Source organism: Microcaecilia unicolor, chromosome 2 (assembly GCF_901765095.1).
Source record: "Microcaecilia unicolor chromosome 2, aMicUni1.1, whole genome shotgun sequence".
In the NCBI taxonomy this organism is placed as follows: Eukaryota; Metazoa; Chordata; class Amphibia; order Gymnophiona; family Siphonopidae; genus Microcaecilia; species Microcaecilia unicolor.
The window spans coordinates 594,511,353-594,525,132 of NC_044032.1; the positions used below are offsets into that span (position 1 = coordinate 594,511,353).

Genomic DNA, 13,780 nt, shown 5'->3' on the forward strand with positions numbered 1-13,780 from the left:
AGAGGAAATTGGAGAGTCATGGGATAGGAGGTAGTATTCTATTGCGGATTAAAAACTGGTTAAAAGATAGAAAACAGAGAGTAGGGTTAAATGGTCAGTATTCTCAATGGAGAAGGGTAGTTAGTGGGGGTTCCCCAGGGATCTGTGCTGGAACCGCTGCTTTTTAACATATTTATAAATGACCTAGAGATGGGAGTAACTAGTGAGATAATTAAATTTGCTGATGACACAAAGTTATTCAAAGTCGTTAAATCGCGGGAGGATTGTGAAAAATTACAAGAGGACCTTACGAGATTGGGAAACTGGGCGTCTAAATGGCAGATGATGTTTAATGTGAGCAAGTGAAAAGTGATGCATGTGGGAAAGAGGAACCCGAATTATAGTTACATCATGCAAGGTTCCACGTTAGGAGTCACAGACCAAGAAAGGGATCTAGGTGTTGTCGTTGAAAATACATTGAAACCTTCTGCTCAGTGTGCTGCTGCAGCTAAGAAAGCAAATAGAATGTTAGGTATTCTTAGGAAAGGAATGGAAAACAAAAATGAGAATGTTATAATGCCTTTGTATCGCACCATGGTGTGACCGCACCTTGAATATTGTGTTCAATTCTGGTTGCCGCATCTCAAAAAAGATATAGTGGAATTAGAAAAGATGCAGAGAAGGGTGACGAAAATGATAAAGGGGATGGGACGACTTCCATATGAGGAAAGGCTAAAGCTGCTACTGCTCTTCAGCTTGGAGAAAAGGCGACTGAGGGGAGATATGATAGAAGTCTATAAAATAATTAGTGGAGTTGAACGGGTAGATGTGAAGCATCTGTTTACGCTTTCCAAAAATACTAGGACTAGGGGGCATGCGATGAAGCTACAATGTAGTAAATTTAAAATGAATAGGATAAAATGTTTCTTCACTCAACGTGTAATTAAACTCTGGAATTCATTGCCAGAGAATGTGGTAAAGGCGGTTAGCTTAGCGGAGTTTAAAAACAGTTTGGACGGCTTTCTAAAGGAAAAGTCCATAGACCATTATTAAATGGACTTGGGGAAAATCCACTATTTTTGGGATAAGCAGTATAAAATGTTTTGTACTTTTTTGGGATCTTGCCAGGTATTTGTGACCTGAATTGGCCACTGTTGGAAACAGGATGCTGAGCTTAATGGACCTTTGGCCTTTCTCAGTATGGCAATACTTATGTACTTATGTACATGTAACTTAAATGCTGTAAGTTACATGCATCCCTGCTGTAATGTAGACAAATGCAAAGTGATGCGCATTGGGATGAATAATCTGAATCATAGTGACCTGATGCTGGGGTCCACGTTAGAAGTCAGCACTCAAGAAAAAGACCTAGAAGTCATTGTATACATTATATATATGAGTACATAAGTAATGCCATACTGGGAAAAGACCAAGGGTCCATCGAGCCCAGCATCCTGTCCACGACAGCGGCCAATCCAGGCCAAGGGCTCCTGGCAAGCTTCCCAAACGTACAAACATTCTATACATGTTATTCCTGGAATTTGGGATTTTTCCAAGTCCGTTTAGTAGCGGTTTATGGACTTGTCCTTTAGGAAACCGTCCAACCCCTTTTTAAACTCTGCTAAGCTAACCGCCTTCACCACTTTCTCCGGCAACGAATTCCAGAGTTTAATTACACGTTGGGTGAAGAAAAATTTTCTCCGATTTGTTTTAAATTTACTACACTGTAGTTTCATCACATGCCCCCTAGTCCTAGTATTTTTGGAAAGCGTGAACAGACGCTTCACATCCACCTGTTCCACTCCACTCATTATTTTATATACCTCTATCATGTCTCCCCTCAGCCGTCTCTTCTCCAAGGTGTATAGCCCTAGCCTCCTTAGTCTTTCTTCATAGGGAAGTCATCCCATCCCCGCTATCATTTTAGTCGCCCTTCGCTGCACCTTTTCCAATTCTACTATATCTTTCTTGAGATGCGGCGACCAGAATTGAACACAATACTCAAGGTGCGGTCGCACCATGGAGCGATACAACGGCATTATAACATCCTCACACCTGTTTTCCATACCTTTCCTAATAATACCCAACATTCTATTCGCTTTCTTAGCCACAGCAGCACACTGAGCAGAAGGTTTCAGTGTGTTATCGACGACGACACCCAGATCCCTTTCTTGGTCCGTAACACCTAACGTGGAACCTTGCATGACATATCTATAATTCGGGTTCTTTTTTCCCACATGCATCACCTTGCACTTGCTCACATTAAACATCATCTGCCATTTAGCCGCCCAGTCTCCCAGTCTCGTAAGGTCCTCTTGTAATTTTTCACAATCCTGTCGCGATTTAACGACTTTGAATAACTTTGTGTCATCAGCAAATTTAATTACCTCGCTAGTTACTCCCATCTCTAAATCATTTATAAATATATTAAAAAGCAGCGGTCCTAGCACTGACCCCTGAGGAACCCCACTAACTACCCTTCTCCATTGTGAATATTGCCCATTTAACCCCACTCTCTGTTTCCTATCCTTCAACCAGTTTTTAATCCACAATGGGACATTTCCTCCTATCCCATGACCCTCCAATTTCCTCTGTAGCCTTTCATGAGGTACCTTGTCAAACGCCTTTTGAAAATCCAGATACACAATATCAACCGACTCCCCTTTGTCCACATGTTTGTTCACTCCTTCAAAGAATTGAAGTAAATTGGTCAGGCAAGATTTCCCCACACAAAAGCCATGCTGACTCGGTCTCAGTAATCCATGTCCTCGGATGTGCTCTGTAATTTTGTTTTTAATAATAGCCTCTACCATTTTCCCCGGCACCAACGTCAGACTCACCGGTCTATAATTTCCCGGATCTCCCCTGGAGCCTTTTTTAAAAATGGGCGTTACATTGGCTTCCGGTAGCATGCTCGATTTTAAGGATAAGTTGCATATCACTAGCAGTAGCTCCGCAAGCTCGTTTTTCAGTTCTATCAGTACTCTAGGATGAATACCATCTGGTCTAGGAGATTTGCTACTCTTCAGTTTGCCGAACTGCCCCATTACATCCTCCAGGTTTACCGTGAAGTCAGTAAGTTTCTCCGACTCGTCCGCTTGAAATACCGATGAAATCTTCTGCCCAGTTTTTGGCCGCAGCCAAAAAAACAAACAGGATACTAGGAATTATTAGAGGAGGGATGCAAAATAAGGTGCAGTGAATAAAACAAAGCCGTTTCCATAGGTAAAGGGTTGTAATCATAGCAATCCATTAACCAGTCTTTTATATGCCACAAAAGACCTGCATTGTTATAAGTATGAAGGTTTGGCAGTCTAGAACCACTTCTGGTCCAGTTCCCATAGAGACTAGAAAACTTTATTTTTGGTTCCCCCACCCCCAATAAATTTGGTGATGAGTTTTTGAGTTCAAGCCCAGCTCTTGAAATAGGTTATAATATCCCATAGACCCTCCTCAACATATACAGAACTTCCCTTCCTGATAACTCCTTGTTCATCATTCTGAACCATATTTTTTGGTAATAACAATTTCAGTGGTGTCAGTGAAAAATCTCCCAAAATTTATAAATTCAACTGCATCATAACAGTAACCTGGCAATCATTACTGTTAAGCAACTTTTGTAAAACCTTCTGCCCCAAATATTATTTAGAGGCGTGAACAAGCGGCAGCTCTCAAATATAGCTACTTATTCAGGAAGTGTGAAGACACATTCACTGTCATGAGAACATGCAAAGATTAGCTATGGCAATTCTTTTCCAGATAGTAGGTGTATGGATAATCCATTTACCTTACCTCATGATAAACAAGTTTATAACTGTATCATTTGGTGCATAAAGGCAATAAAAAACAAGCTTCTAGGTTGCCATTGCAAGAAGCTGTGACTTGCTAATATGACTCATCAATTCTATCTTAAATAATAAGCACATCACTACAAAGGGTGTGTATCATGACAACGTATTTACACATATCCCCAAAAAGCATGAAACATGCAGTTTGCTAATAAAATAGCTAATTGAGATTGTGGGGAGTTATAAAAATCTCAAAGTTTAAATAAACAAGGTCTCAAAGTTCAAAGAGCATCGGTCTGACCAAATAAGTCAGTCTTTCCCAAAGGAATTCCCAGTTATTATCATTGGCTTTAATGAATCATCTAACTCCAGAAAAAAAGAGAGCAAAAAAAAAATACTCCCAAAAATGGAGAAAAATAAAAAAAACTGGTGAAAAATAATCAGAACCCACACAGTCTATTTTAGTCATCAACAAACAAAAACATCCATATCATATCCCCATTAGTTCGAACAATCACCACTGGTAGTTCTCAACTTGTATCAAAATACAGTTCCACAAACACTTAGCTTGACTGAAGAGGCGTTCTTTTCTGATACCAGATCCTCAAAATCACTGCTGTTCCAGTGCATAAAAGAGCTCTCTTCTAATATTGCAATGTGTGAACATATCCCAGGTGTCCAAAACCATGACAATGGCCACTTGTTTTGCGAACTCATTGCATCAGGAGGTGGAACCAAGTGATCCTTGTCGGGGTCCTCCTCCTGATGCAGAGGGTTTGAAGTGGCCCTTGTTGAGGTTCCACCAGTGATAATCCTGACTCAACAGCACCAAAGAGTTAACTTGTATACCAATCAATGGTAATTTGTGCAATCTGCATCCAGGAGCTGTTTCAGGCCAAACCACAATGGTTTACATACTCTGAGCTCACATTCTATTTTTATACTTGGGGCAATGGAGAATTAATTGACTTGCCCAGGGTCATAAGGAGCTACAGTGGGAACTGAACCCAGTTCCCCAGATTCTCAGATCACTGCACTAGCCAGTAGGCTACTCCTCCACTCCCCAGTTTACCATCTTCTCTTAGCTTTTCCAGATATTGTTGCCTGTCTTCCTGTTTTTACGATCTTTTGTACTTTTTCAGCTACTGCTTTTGAAAACAAAGCAACCTTCTTTTCCTCTTGTTTTTATTTGCTTTTCTAACAAAAAGGTTTGTTGCTTCTAAAACAGCTCCTTTCAGTTTTGCCCACTGCTTCTCTACTTCTACCAGATCTTCTTTTCCAGCTAACTACTCTTTGAAGAATTACCCCATCATGACAAAGTTAGGTTTTTTGAAGTTTATAACCTTCATTCTGAATGAACACTTTCCACATATGTGTTAATATGTAACCACACCAACATCCAGATCCCTGGATGTTAGATATTAGCACACTTTTTACATCAGAAATACTCTCCACTTTCATAAGCACCAGGTCCAGTATGGTTCCATTACCAGCTGTTAGAGAACAGTTCTTCCTGTAGAGAATCTAGGATCTTCCTACTTCTAGATGACTTTGCAGCAGGGATGTCCCAATCAACATCTGGTATATTGCAATTATATAGGAAGGAGGAAACACAATTAATTTTTTATAAACTAAGCAATTTTAATAATTTGTTTTAAGGTTCAACATTAAGACAGTAGAAAAACTGGCTGAAAATGTTTGCAGTTATCTACAGCAGAAGCAAGAGATTTACCAAATGCAGTTATCTTTGATGGAAGAAAACAAATTAGCGAGTAAAGAAAAAAAGGTTGAAGATTCCACTGAATGTGGGCAGTCTGGGTAAGTGTTATCTACAATTAAATCTATCAACGACTCCTTAGGGGATATTATTCAGCCAGGGAGAGTCAGCATTCTACTACTAATCATTTCTGTAGCACTACTAGATGTATACAATCATGTGCACACTATATGCAGGTACTTTCTCTCTCCCTAGAGGGCTCACAATCTAAGTTTTTGGTTCTGGGACAATGGAGGGTTAAGGGGGTCTTTTACTAAAGGTTAGCTCAAGTTATCTGCAGCAGGGCCCATAGTGACTTGCCCAAGGTCACAATCAGGCTTATTTTCGAAAGAGAAGGGCGCCCATCTTCCGACAAATCGGGAGATGGGCATTCTTCTCTCAGGGGCGCCCAAATCGGTATACTTAAAAGCCGATTTTGGGCGCCCTCAACTGCTTTCCATCGTGAGGATGACCAAAGTTCACGGGGCCGTGTCAGCAGCGTAGCGAAGGCGGGACTGGGGCATGCTTAAGAGATGGGCGTCCTCGACCAATAATAGAAAAAAGAAGGGCGTCCCTGACGAACACTTGGGCAACTTTACTTGGCCCATTTTTTCTTGCGACCAAGCCTTAAAAAGGTGCCTGAACTGACCAGATGACCATCGGAGGGAATCGGGGATGACCTCCCCTTACTTCCCCACTGGTCACCAACCCCCTCCCACCCTAAAAAAGAAAACTTAAAAAAAATTTTTTTCCAGCCTCTATGCCAGCCTCAATTGTCATACCCAGCTCCATGACAGCAGTATGTAGGTCCCTGGAGCAGTTTTAGTGGGTGCAGTGCACTTCAGGCAGGCGGACCCAGGCCCATCCCACCCTACCTGTTACACTTATGGTGGTAAATGTGAGCCCTTCAATACCCACCACAAACCCACTGAACCCACATGTAGGTGCCACCCTTCACCCCTTAGGGCTATGGTAGTGGTGTACAGTTGTGGGAAGTGGGTTTTTTTGTGGGGTTTGGGGGGCTCAGCACCCAAGGTAAGGGAGCTATGCACTTGGGAGCTTTTTCTGAAGTCCACTGCAGTGCCCCCTAGGGTGCCCGGTTGGTGTACTGGCTTGTGAGGGGGACCAGTGCACTACGAATGCTAGCTCCTCCCATGACCAAATGGCTTGGATTTGGTTGTTTCTGAGATGGGCGTCCTCGGTTTCCATTATCGCTGAAAACTGGGGACGACCATCCCTAAGGACGACCCTCTCTAAGGTCTTATTTATTTATTTATTGCATTTGTGTCCCACATTTTCCCACCTCTTTGCGGTTTCAGTGTGGCTTACAATAAGATATGAATAATGGAAATACATTTGTTACAACTTGGTTATGGGTTACATTGTACAAGTTATGCGAGACCATCGAAGTATCGTTAGGAATTTAACAATGGGACATCAACATGGAAACATTGGGGGAGACAGTGGGAAGCTTAAAGGGCAGTATTGAGACACAAAGACATCTGGTGTACATATTTCTGTGAGTAAGTGTATGAGTGATGTGGAATTACGGGGGATGAGGGTCAGAAGTGGATGTATGAAGCATTAATGAACAGTGAGTGTGGACTCTATGTGTTTTGTCTCTTTCCGTAAATTGTTTCGAACAGATGGGTCTTCAATTGTTTGCGGAAGGAAGCTTGTTCATAAATCGTTCTTAAGTTGAGCGGCAGTGTATTCCAAAGCTGCGTGCTCACATTAGAGAAGGTTGACGCGTGTAGCGTCTTGTATTTCACACCCTTGCAATTAGGGAAGTGGAGGTTGAGGTATGTTCGAGATGATCTTTTAGCATTTCTGGGTGGTAGGTCTATCAACTCGGACATGTAGGCTGGGGCTTCACCGTGAATGATCTTGTGGACTAGTGTGCATACCTTAAAAGTGACACGTTCCTTAAGTGGAAGCCAGTGTAGTTTCTCTCGTAGTGGTGTTGCCCTTTCATATTTTGGTTTTCTGAAATTGAGTCTGGCTGCTGTGCTCTGGGCTGTTTGAAGTTTCCTCAGTATTTGTTCTTTGCATCCTGCGTATAGTGAGTTGCAGTAATCCAGATGGCTGAGGACGAGGGATTGCACTAGGTTGTGAAAGACGAATCTTGGGAAGAATGGTTTTATCCTTTTCAATTTCCACATGCAGTAGAACATCTTCTTAGTTGTGTTGTTTGCGTGGGTTTCGAGTGTTAGGTGGCGGTCGATAGTGACTCCAAGGATTTTTAGCGTTTCTGAGATTGGAAGGTTTAGGTTTGGTGTGTTTAACACGTTGAATTCATTAGTGTTGTATTGGGAGGTATCAGGCATTGAGTTTTTTCTGCATTTAATTTCAGACGAATACATCTGCCCATGTGTTCATGATGTATAGACTTTGGTTGATTTCGTTGAAGATTTCTTTGATGTCTTGTTTGAAAGGGATGTATATTGTCACATCATCGGCGTATATATATGGGTTGAGGTTATGGTTTGATAGGAGTTTTGCTAAAGGGATCATCATTAGGTTGAAGATAGTTGGTGAGAGAGGTGATCCTTGTGGAACTCCACATTCAGGTGTCCAAGCCTTGGATGTGGTTGAGTTTGATGTGACTTGATACGAACGCAGGGTTAGGAACCCCTTGAACCAGTTCAGGACATTTCCTCCAATGCCAAAGTATTCAAGTATGTGTAGTAGGATTCCGTGGTCGACCATGTCGAAGGCGCTTGACATGTCAAATTGTAAGAGGAGTATATTGTTGCCAGTTGCTATTATTTGTTTAAATTTAGTCATAAGGGTGACTAATACTGTTTCTGTGCTATGGTTCGACCGGAATCCTGATTGGGCATCATGTAGTATTGAGTGTTTGTTTAGATAGTTTGTGAGTTGTTTAGTTATCATTCCTTTGGTTATCTTGGTTATTAGTGGTATGGATGCTATTGGCCTGTAGTTGGTTATTTCGCTTGTGTTTTTCTTTGGATCTTTAGGAATTGGGGTGAGTAAGATTTTTCCTTTTTCTTTTGGGAAGAGTCCGTTGGTCGACCTTAATGTTGAGATTTGGGCATCCCTGACCATATTATCGAAACAAAAGATGGACGCCCATCTTGTTTCGATAATACGGGTTTCCCAGCCCCTTCACGGGTCCGTCCTGTGAGGATGGCCCCAGGAAAACGTGGGCGCCAAGTTCGATTATGCCCCTCAATGATCTGCAGTGGGAGTCAAACACAGGTTGCCAGAATCAAAGCCCACTGCACTAGCCATTACTCCTCCACATTCTGTTTAACACTCTCTGCTACAGTTGAATTGGGCCCAGATAGTCAGTCCCGGGCCTTATCTGGGTACTGGCACTGAATATCCAGGCATAAGGCGACAACCAGGAGTTACCTGGGCATCGCTGGCAGTTACTGATGGAACCCAGATAGCTACCAAGTTAACTTAGGTTAGCCTTTTGCTGCTCTAGGTTACCCGGGCAACGCTGCTGAACACTGGTGGTGTCTGGGTAACTCCTGACTCGCTCCAACACTAACCAGAGAGTGCTGCAGTGGTCTACCCAGATTTTCACCACACTGTCCGATTTTGTAGCACTGAATATCAAGCCTTTTCTATGTGATAAAATAGGGCAGAATATCAGGCCCTTAGAAAAGAACTTAGATGAAGATGACACAAAAATAATTGTCGAGAGCTCAAGCAGTGACCTTGCAAGACTTCTGCGGAAGTCTCGTGAGGCTGCCGCGTGAACTTTCAGCATCCATTTTGAATCTGCGCCGGGACGGGAGGCAGCAAGACAGTCTGCATCCGCTCCAGGCAGGAAAGAGGGAGCTTTTTCCTGCCTTGAAGAGGTCACTAGATCACCAGGGCAGTACAGTAAGGGGAGGGGAACATAGGACACCCCTAGATCTGCCTGCCCACCAGTCTGCCCATTTGTCTGCCTATCCGGACAAACGGGCAGGCTGGGAAAACCCGCCTGGTTGCCAGACCATGTCCTCAAAAAGAGGACGCCCGGGTAAAACCGGACATATGGTAACCCTAGACTGGTGGAGCAGCATAAGTTGCAAGATGTGCGGCAGAAACTGGCAGTGTATAAATGGCAGCATGTAGAGAGTGCAAACGGGAGATTAATGTACAACTCTAGCAGTGGAGAGGCACCTCTGCCAGAAGATTCGAAGATAGAGTGGTAGAGATCGGAAGCGATGTGAGACATAAAACAAGGTTCCTGAAACTGGAGCTTTTTAGGTGTGGCTGAGGAGGGATGTTAGGATTGACTGTTGGGGTGCAATTGGTGATAGATGAGTAACAAACTGCTTGCATATTGAGGGGTTCAGGGAAGAAGGGAAGGGAGTGTTGGAGAAGGTATGAGAGTGGGGTGTTCAGCTGAGTGTGGTCAAAAAAGTGATTGTGCATAAACAATGTTGAGGTGTACTTTTTAAGTAGGATGGAGGGAACTGATGGGGCAGGGTCTTGGGGGCATTTCATTCATAATGGAGAGCGGATAAGAGGGGGAGGAGGGGAATGAGGATTATGGTCTGGAACAGGAGATTGAAAGAAGGCTGGGGAGCTAGGGGAAGGGGTGGGTAATTTGTGGTAAAAATTATATTGAATATGGTAACTTACCCCCAAAATGACAGCTGTTATTTAAGGAGCTGCAGAAGCTAGAGGTGGGAGTGGGTATGGCACCGGAGACAGTTTGCCCTTTTTCTCAAAGCCTGTCAGTACAACCTGGTGGCAGCCTTTGCATCTGAACTATACAAGATTTGCTGTTTTAAAACTTGTACTAAAGGTTCTGAGGCGTATGGAGGAGAAGCCTAATGGTAAGAGCAACAGGCTGAGAACAGGGACATATGGTTCAAATCCCACTGAAGCTCCCTGAGAACTTGGGCAAATCACTTTGATGTTTGTTGTTTCAGGTACTATTAGGCTTTTGTCTGTGCCAGCAACTGATATTCAGCCTCAGTGGTGGCATGGTTTTTAAATACCAGTCACCACTGCTGAAATAAATCCGGAAATTCAGCACCATTGTCCAGATAGTGGCTGGCACTGAATATCCGGATTCAGAAATGACTGGTGTAATATTGAGACTAGGGATGGGCACCCAGAAAATATTTGTGCAGTCTGGAATTTATTTCATTTCCAAAGAATATAGTTAATAGTGTGCCCTCTTCACACACTCTGTTCCGATAGGGTGTGGATATGCAATAGTTTGTGCATGTGCCCTAGGAGAAAAGAATGCACGCTATGTGCAAAGAGGACACACTCTTTAAGGAAAGGGCACACACTATTACTGGCAGATGATATTCATTTCAATCAACTGCCCAACTCTAATTAAGACCACTATTTGGAAAGCAAACCCAATAAAGTTAGGGCATCCTTTGTGCTATCCTAGCTTTATCCAGATAATTATCTGGTTAGCAGACAGAATATCACTGCTAACTGGCAAACTCCTAAATCTGCCCAAGTTCTGCCCCCAGACTACCCAGGACTATCTGAATAGCGCTGAGTTGGTCTGTAAGTATATTCAGTGGCAATATCTGGATACTGCATAGCAGAAGTAGTAGGGAAGGGGGTGTAGGTCAACCAATCAATCAACTATCCAGAGGCTGATTGCAGTAGAATTCTACTGCAGTCAACTCTGGACAATTGATTGATTGGTTGACCTACACCCCTTTCCCTACTACTTCGGCTATTCTTGTCTCTTTGAAGGGAGTTTTTCTTGTTCGTTGTGGTATGGTGGTGTCTATTTGGATGGTGCCACTGAATATCCATGGGAAGTCTAGCAAAATTGTTCTTTGTATCCTATTGATGGCAGAAACTTGTGAAATTACATAGTGACATCTTGAAATACACTTCTAATATGATATTGCTGGGATTTGATTTGTTATTTGACTAATTTCCCCTGCGTACGAAATATTGTCCCTATAACCGAATAAAAACAAGCAAGGCAAACGATTTGCAAACTCCAATATGGAAACAAATAAAGCAGATCAAATGGAAGTGCAAACAGATCTTTATTAGTAGAACACACAAAAATGCCTGACAGGCTGTGATTCACCCACGTAAGGGCTGCATTAGGGACTACAAAATAATAAATATTCAAAAAAAGAAATCCAACAACAATGAATAATAATAAACTATAATTATAGAATGACTTTAAAACATAGATAACAAGCAAGCACATTTCCAGCCAGCACAAATATTTGGATATTTGTGTTTGAATATCAGGCCCTTAGTAAATAAGTCCCTTCAGTTGTGAACATAGGAAAATACTACTAACCTGATTTGTAACTTAGGTTGAGATACCAATGAAAAGGTATAAGCTAAATCCAAATAATAAAAGTGGGGCAATGAAGTGAAATTTACTCATTGCCCAGTTTCTCTACCAGGAATCCCTTCTCTTTGGATCATTCACACGGAATCTTAGTGGAGATTGGGTGGCGACACCAGTAATTGGGAAGCGAAACCGGTGCTGGGTAGACTCCTACGGTCTATTATGTATTATTATTTATTGCATTTGTATCCCACATTCCCCGACCTATTTGCAGGCTCAATGTGGCTTACATAGATTTGATAACATTGTCATAACAGGATATCGGATACAATTAGTAATGTGTAGCGCTTAGGAAGGGGTGAGGGAAGAGAGTTGTTAGGGTAATTATAGGAGGTGTGCGCTCATAGTTGAGTGGACTTAGTGAGGTTATAAGTTCTCATTGTAGGCCTTGTTGAAGAAGAATGTTTTCAGAGATTTTCGAAAGATAGATGTTTCTTTGATTGCTTTCAGGTCTGTAGGTAAAGCATTCCATATCTGCTTGCTCTTGTAAGAGAAGGTAGTGGCGTGCATCAGCTTGTATTTAAGTCCTTTGCAGCTGGGGTAGTGCAGGTTGAGAAATTTACGGGATGATCTTGTGGCGTTTCTGGGAGGTAGGTCGTGACTGAATAGATATGGATGGGCTTGAATATAAATTTTAAGGGCCTTTGACATTAGCTTCAGAACTTTTAGTAAAAAAAAGAGTACTGGGCAGACTTCTACGGTCTGTGCCCTGAGAAAGGCAAGGACAAATCAAACCCGGGTATACATATAAAGTATCACATACCATGTAAAATGAATTTATCTTGTTGGGCAGACTGAATGGACTGTACAGGTCTTTATCTGCCATCATTTACAATGTTACTATGGCTACTTGCTAAAAATAGAGGAGGAATATGAAGTAAGCATCCAAATTTCTGAAGTTATACAGTGCTGAGAATTCACACATACACTATTCTAAAAACCCTCAAACTGTATTTCATTATTCATAAATATTGCTAAGGAGGTAAAGAGTAGGCTCTTCAAATTCTGATTTTCACTGTGGAAATAAAATAGAATACAGAAAATTCTTTGTGAACGTGGCTGGTTTCTTGAAAGAAATTTATTTTTAAAAATGTTCTCTTCAAGGTCTACTGATAATTCTGTGGAAGAAATGAGTGATACAGGTTTTTCCGTAAAGAAAACAAGAAAACGGCAAAAATCTAAGAGTAGGGAGCTCGAGTAAGTATTACTTTTCAGACACTACAAAATTGCTGTACAGTGCCAGAAGCTTAAACCTTCCAGGAAGCCTGCTGTGACTCACTCGGGGCCCTGTTTACAAAGGTGCGCTAGCGTTTTCAGCATGCATTAAAAATCAGCGCACGCTAAACATGTAGATGCCCATGATATTCTTATGGGCCTCTACATGGTTAGCGTGCGCTATTTTTAGCACACCTTTGAACACAGGGCCCTTGATTAATTGAGCTGATCAGCAGGGTACAGTGTGTTGGATTCTGCATTATTGATGTAAACTGGCACTCATTAAAACTTGCATGTGTATCTGGATGTGTGCTATTTGTATAAATCCAAAACACAAACCAGAGTAATGTAACAATTCAGAGAGAATGTAAGTAGTAAGACCTGAGACACACTACAACTAATACATAAAAAAGAAAACATTTCTTTTTAAGAAAATTTTTTGTGTGAAGGAGAGATTCTCAGAGTATTAACTCACCCAAGAGACGGAGTAGTTCCCAAAGGTAAAACCTGCTCCTAAGGGTGAATGAGTTTCTCAATCATTGAAAGTCTCCCAATGAGAAGTGAGCAAAACCTGTGCTCCCAATCCAGGGAGTGACAAATAATCACAAATAATAAACAGAAAAAGTCTATCTACCTATATTCTCCATGAAAACAAGGGACAAGGGAGATTATGCAATATTTATAAGATTTCTTGCTATTTGGTTTGTTAATGTTTTATCAATAATA

General features: G+C 41.9%; 1 protein-coding gene across 1 annotated transcript in view; it reads left to right on the forward strand.

The window, feature by feature from the left end:
- LOC115462209 (probable ATP-dependent RNA helicase DDX60) overlaps window positions 1–13,780 on the forward strand; it is a 368,606-nt gene that overhangs the window by 214,469 nt on the left and 140,357 nt on the right. The window contains exons 26-27 of the mRNA XM_030192223.1: window positions 5,427–5,585; window positions 12,944–13,036. Coding sequence (XP_030048083.1) covers window positions 5,427–5,585; window positions 12,944–13,036 — 252 coding nt within the window. The remainder of the gene's footprint in view (window positions 1–5,426; window positions 5,586–12,943; window positions 13,037–13,780) is intronic.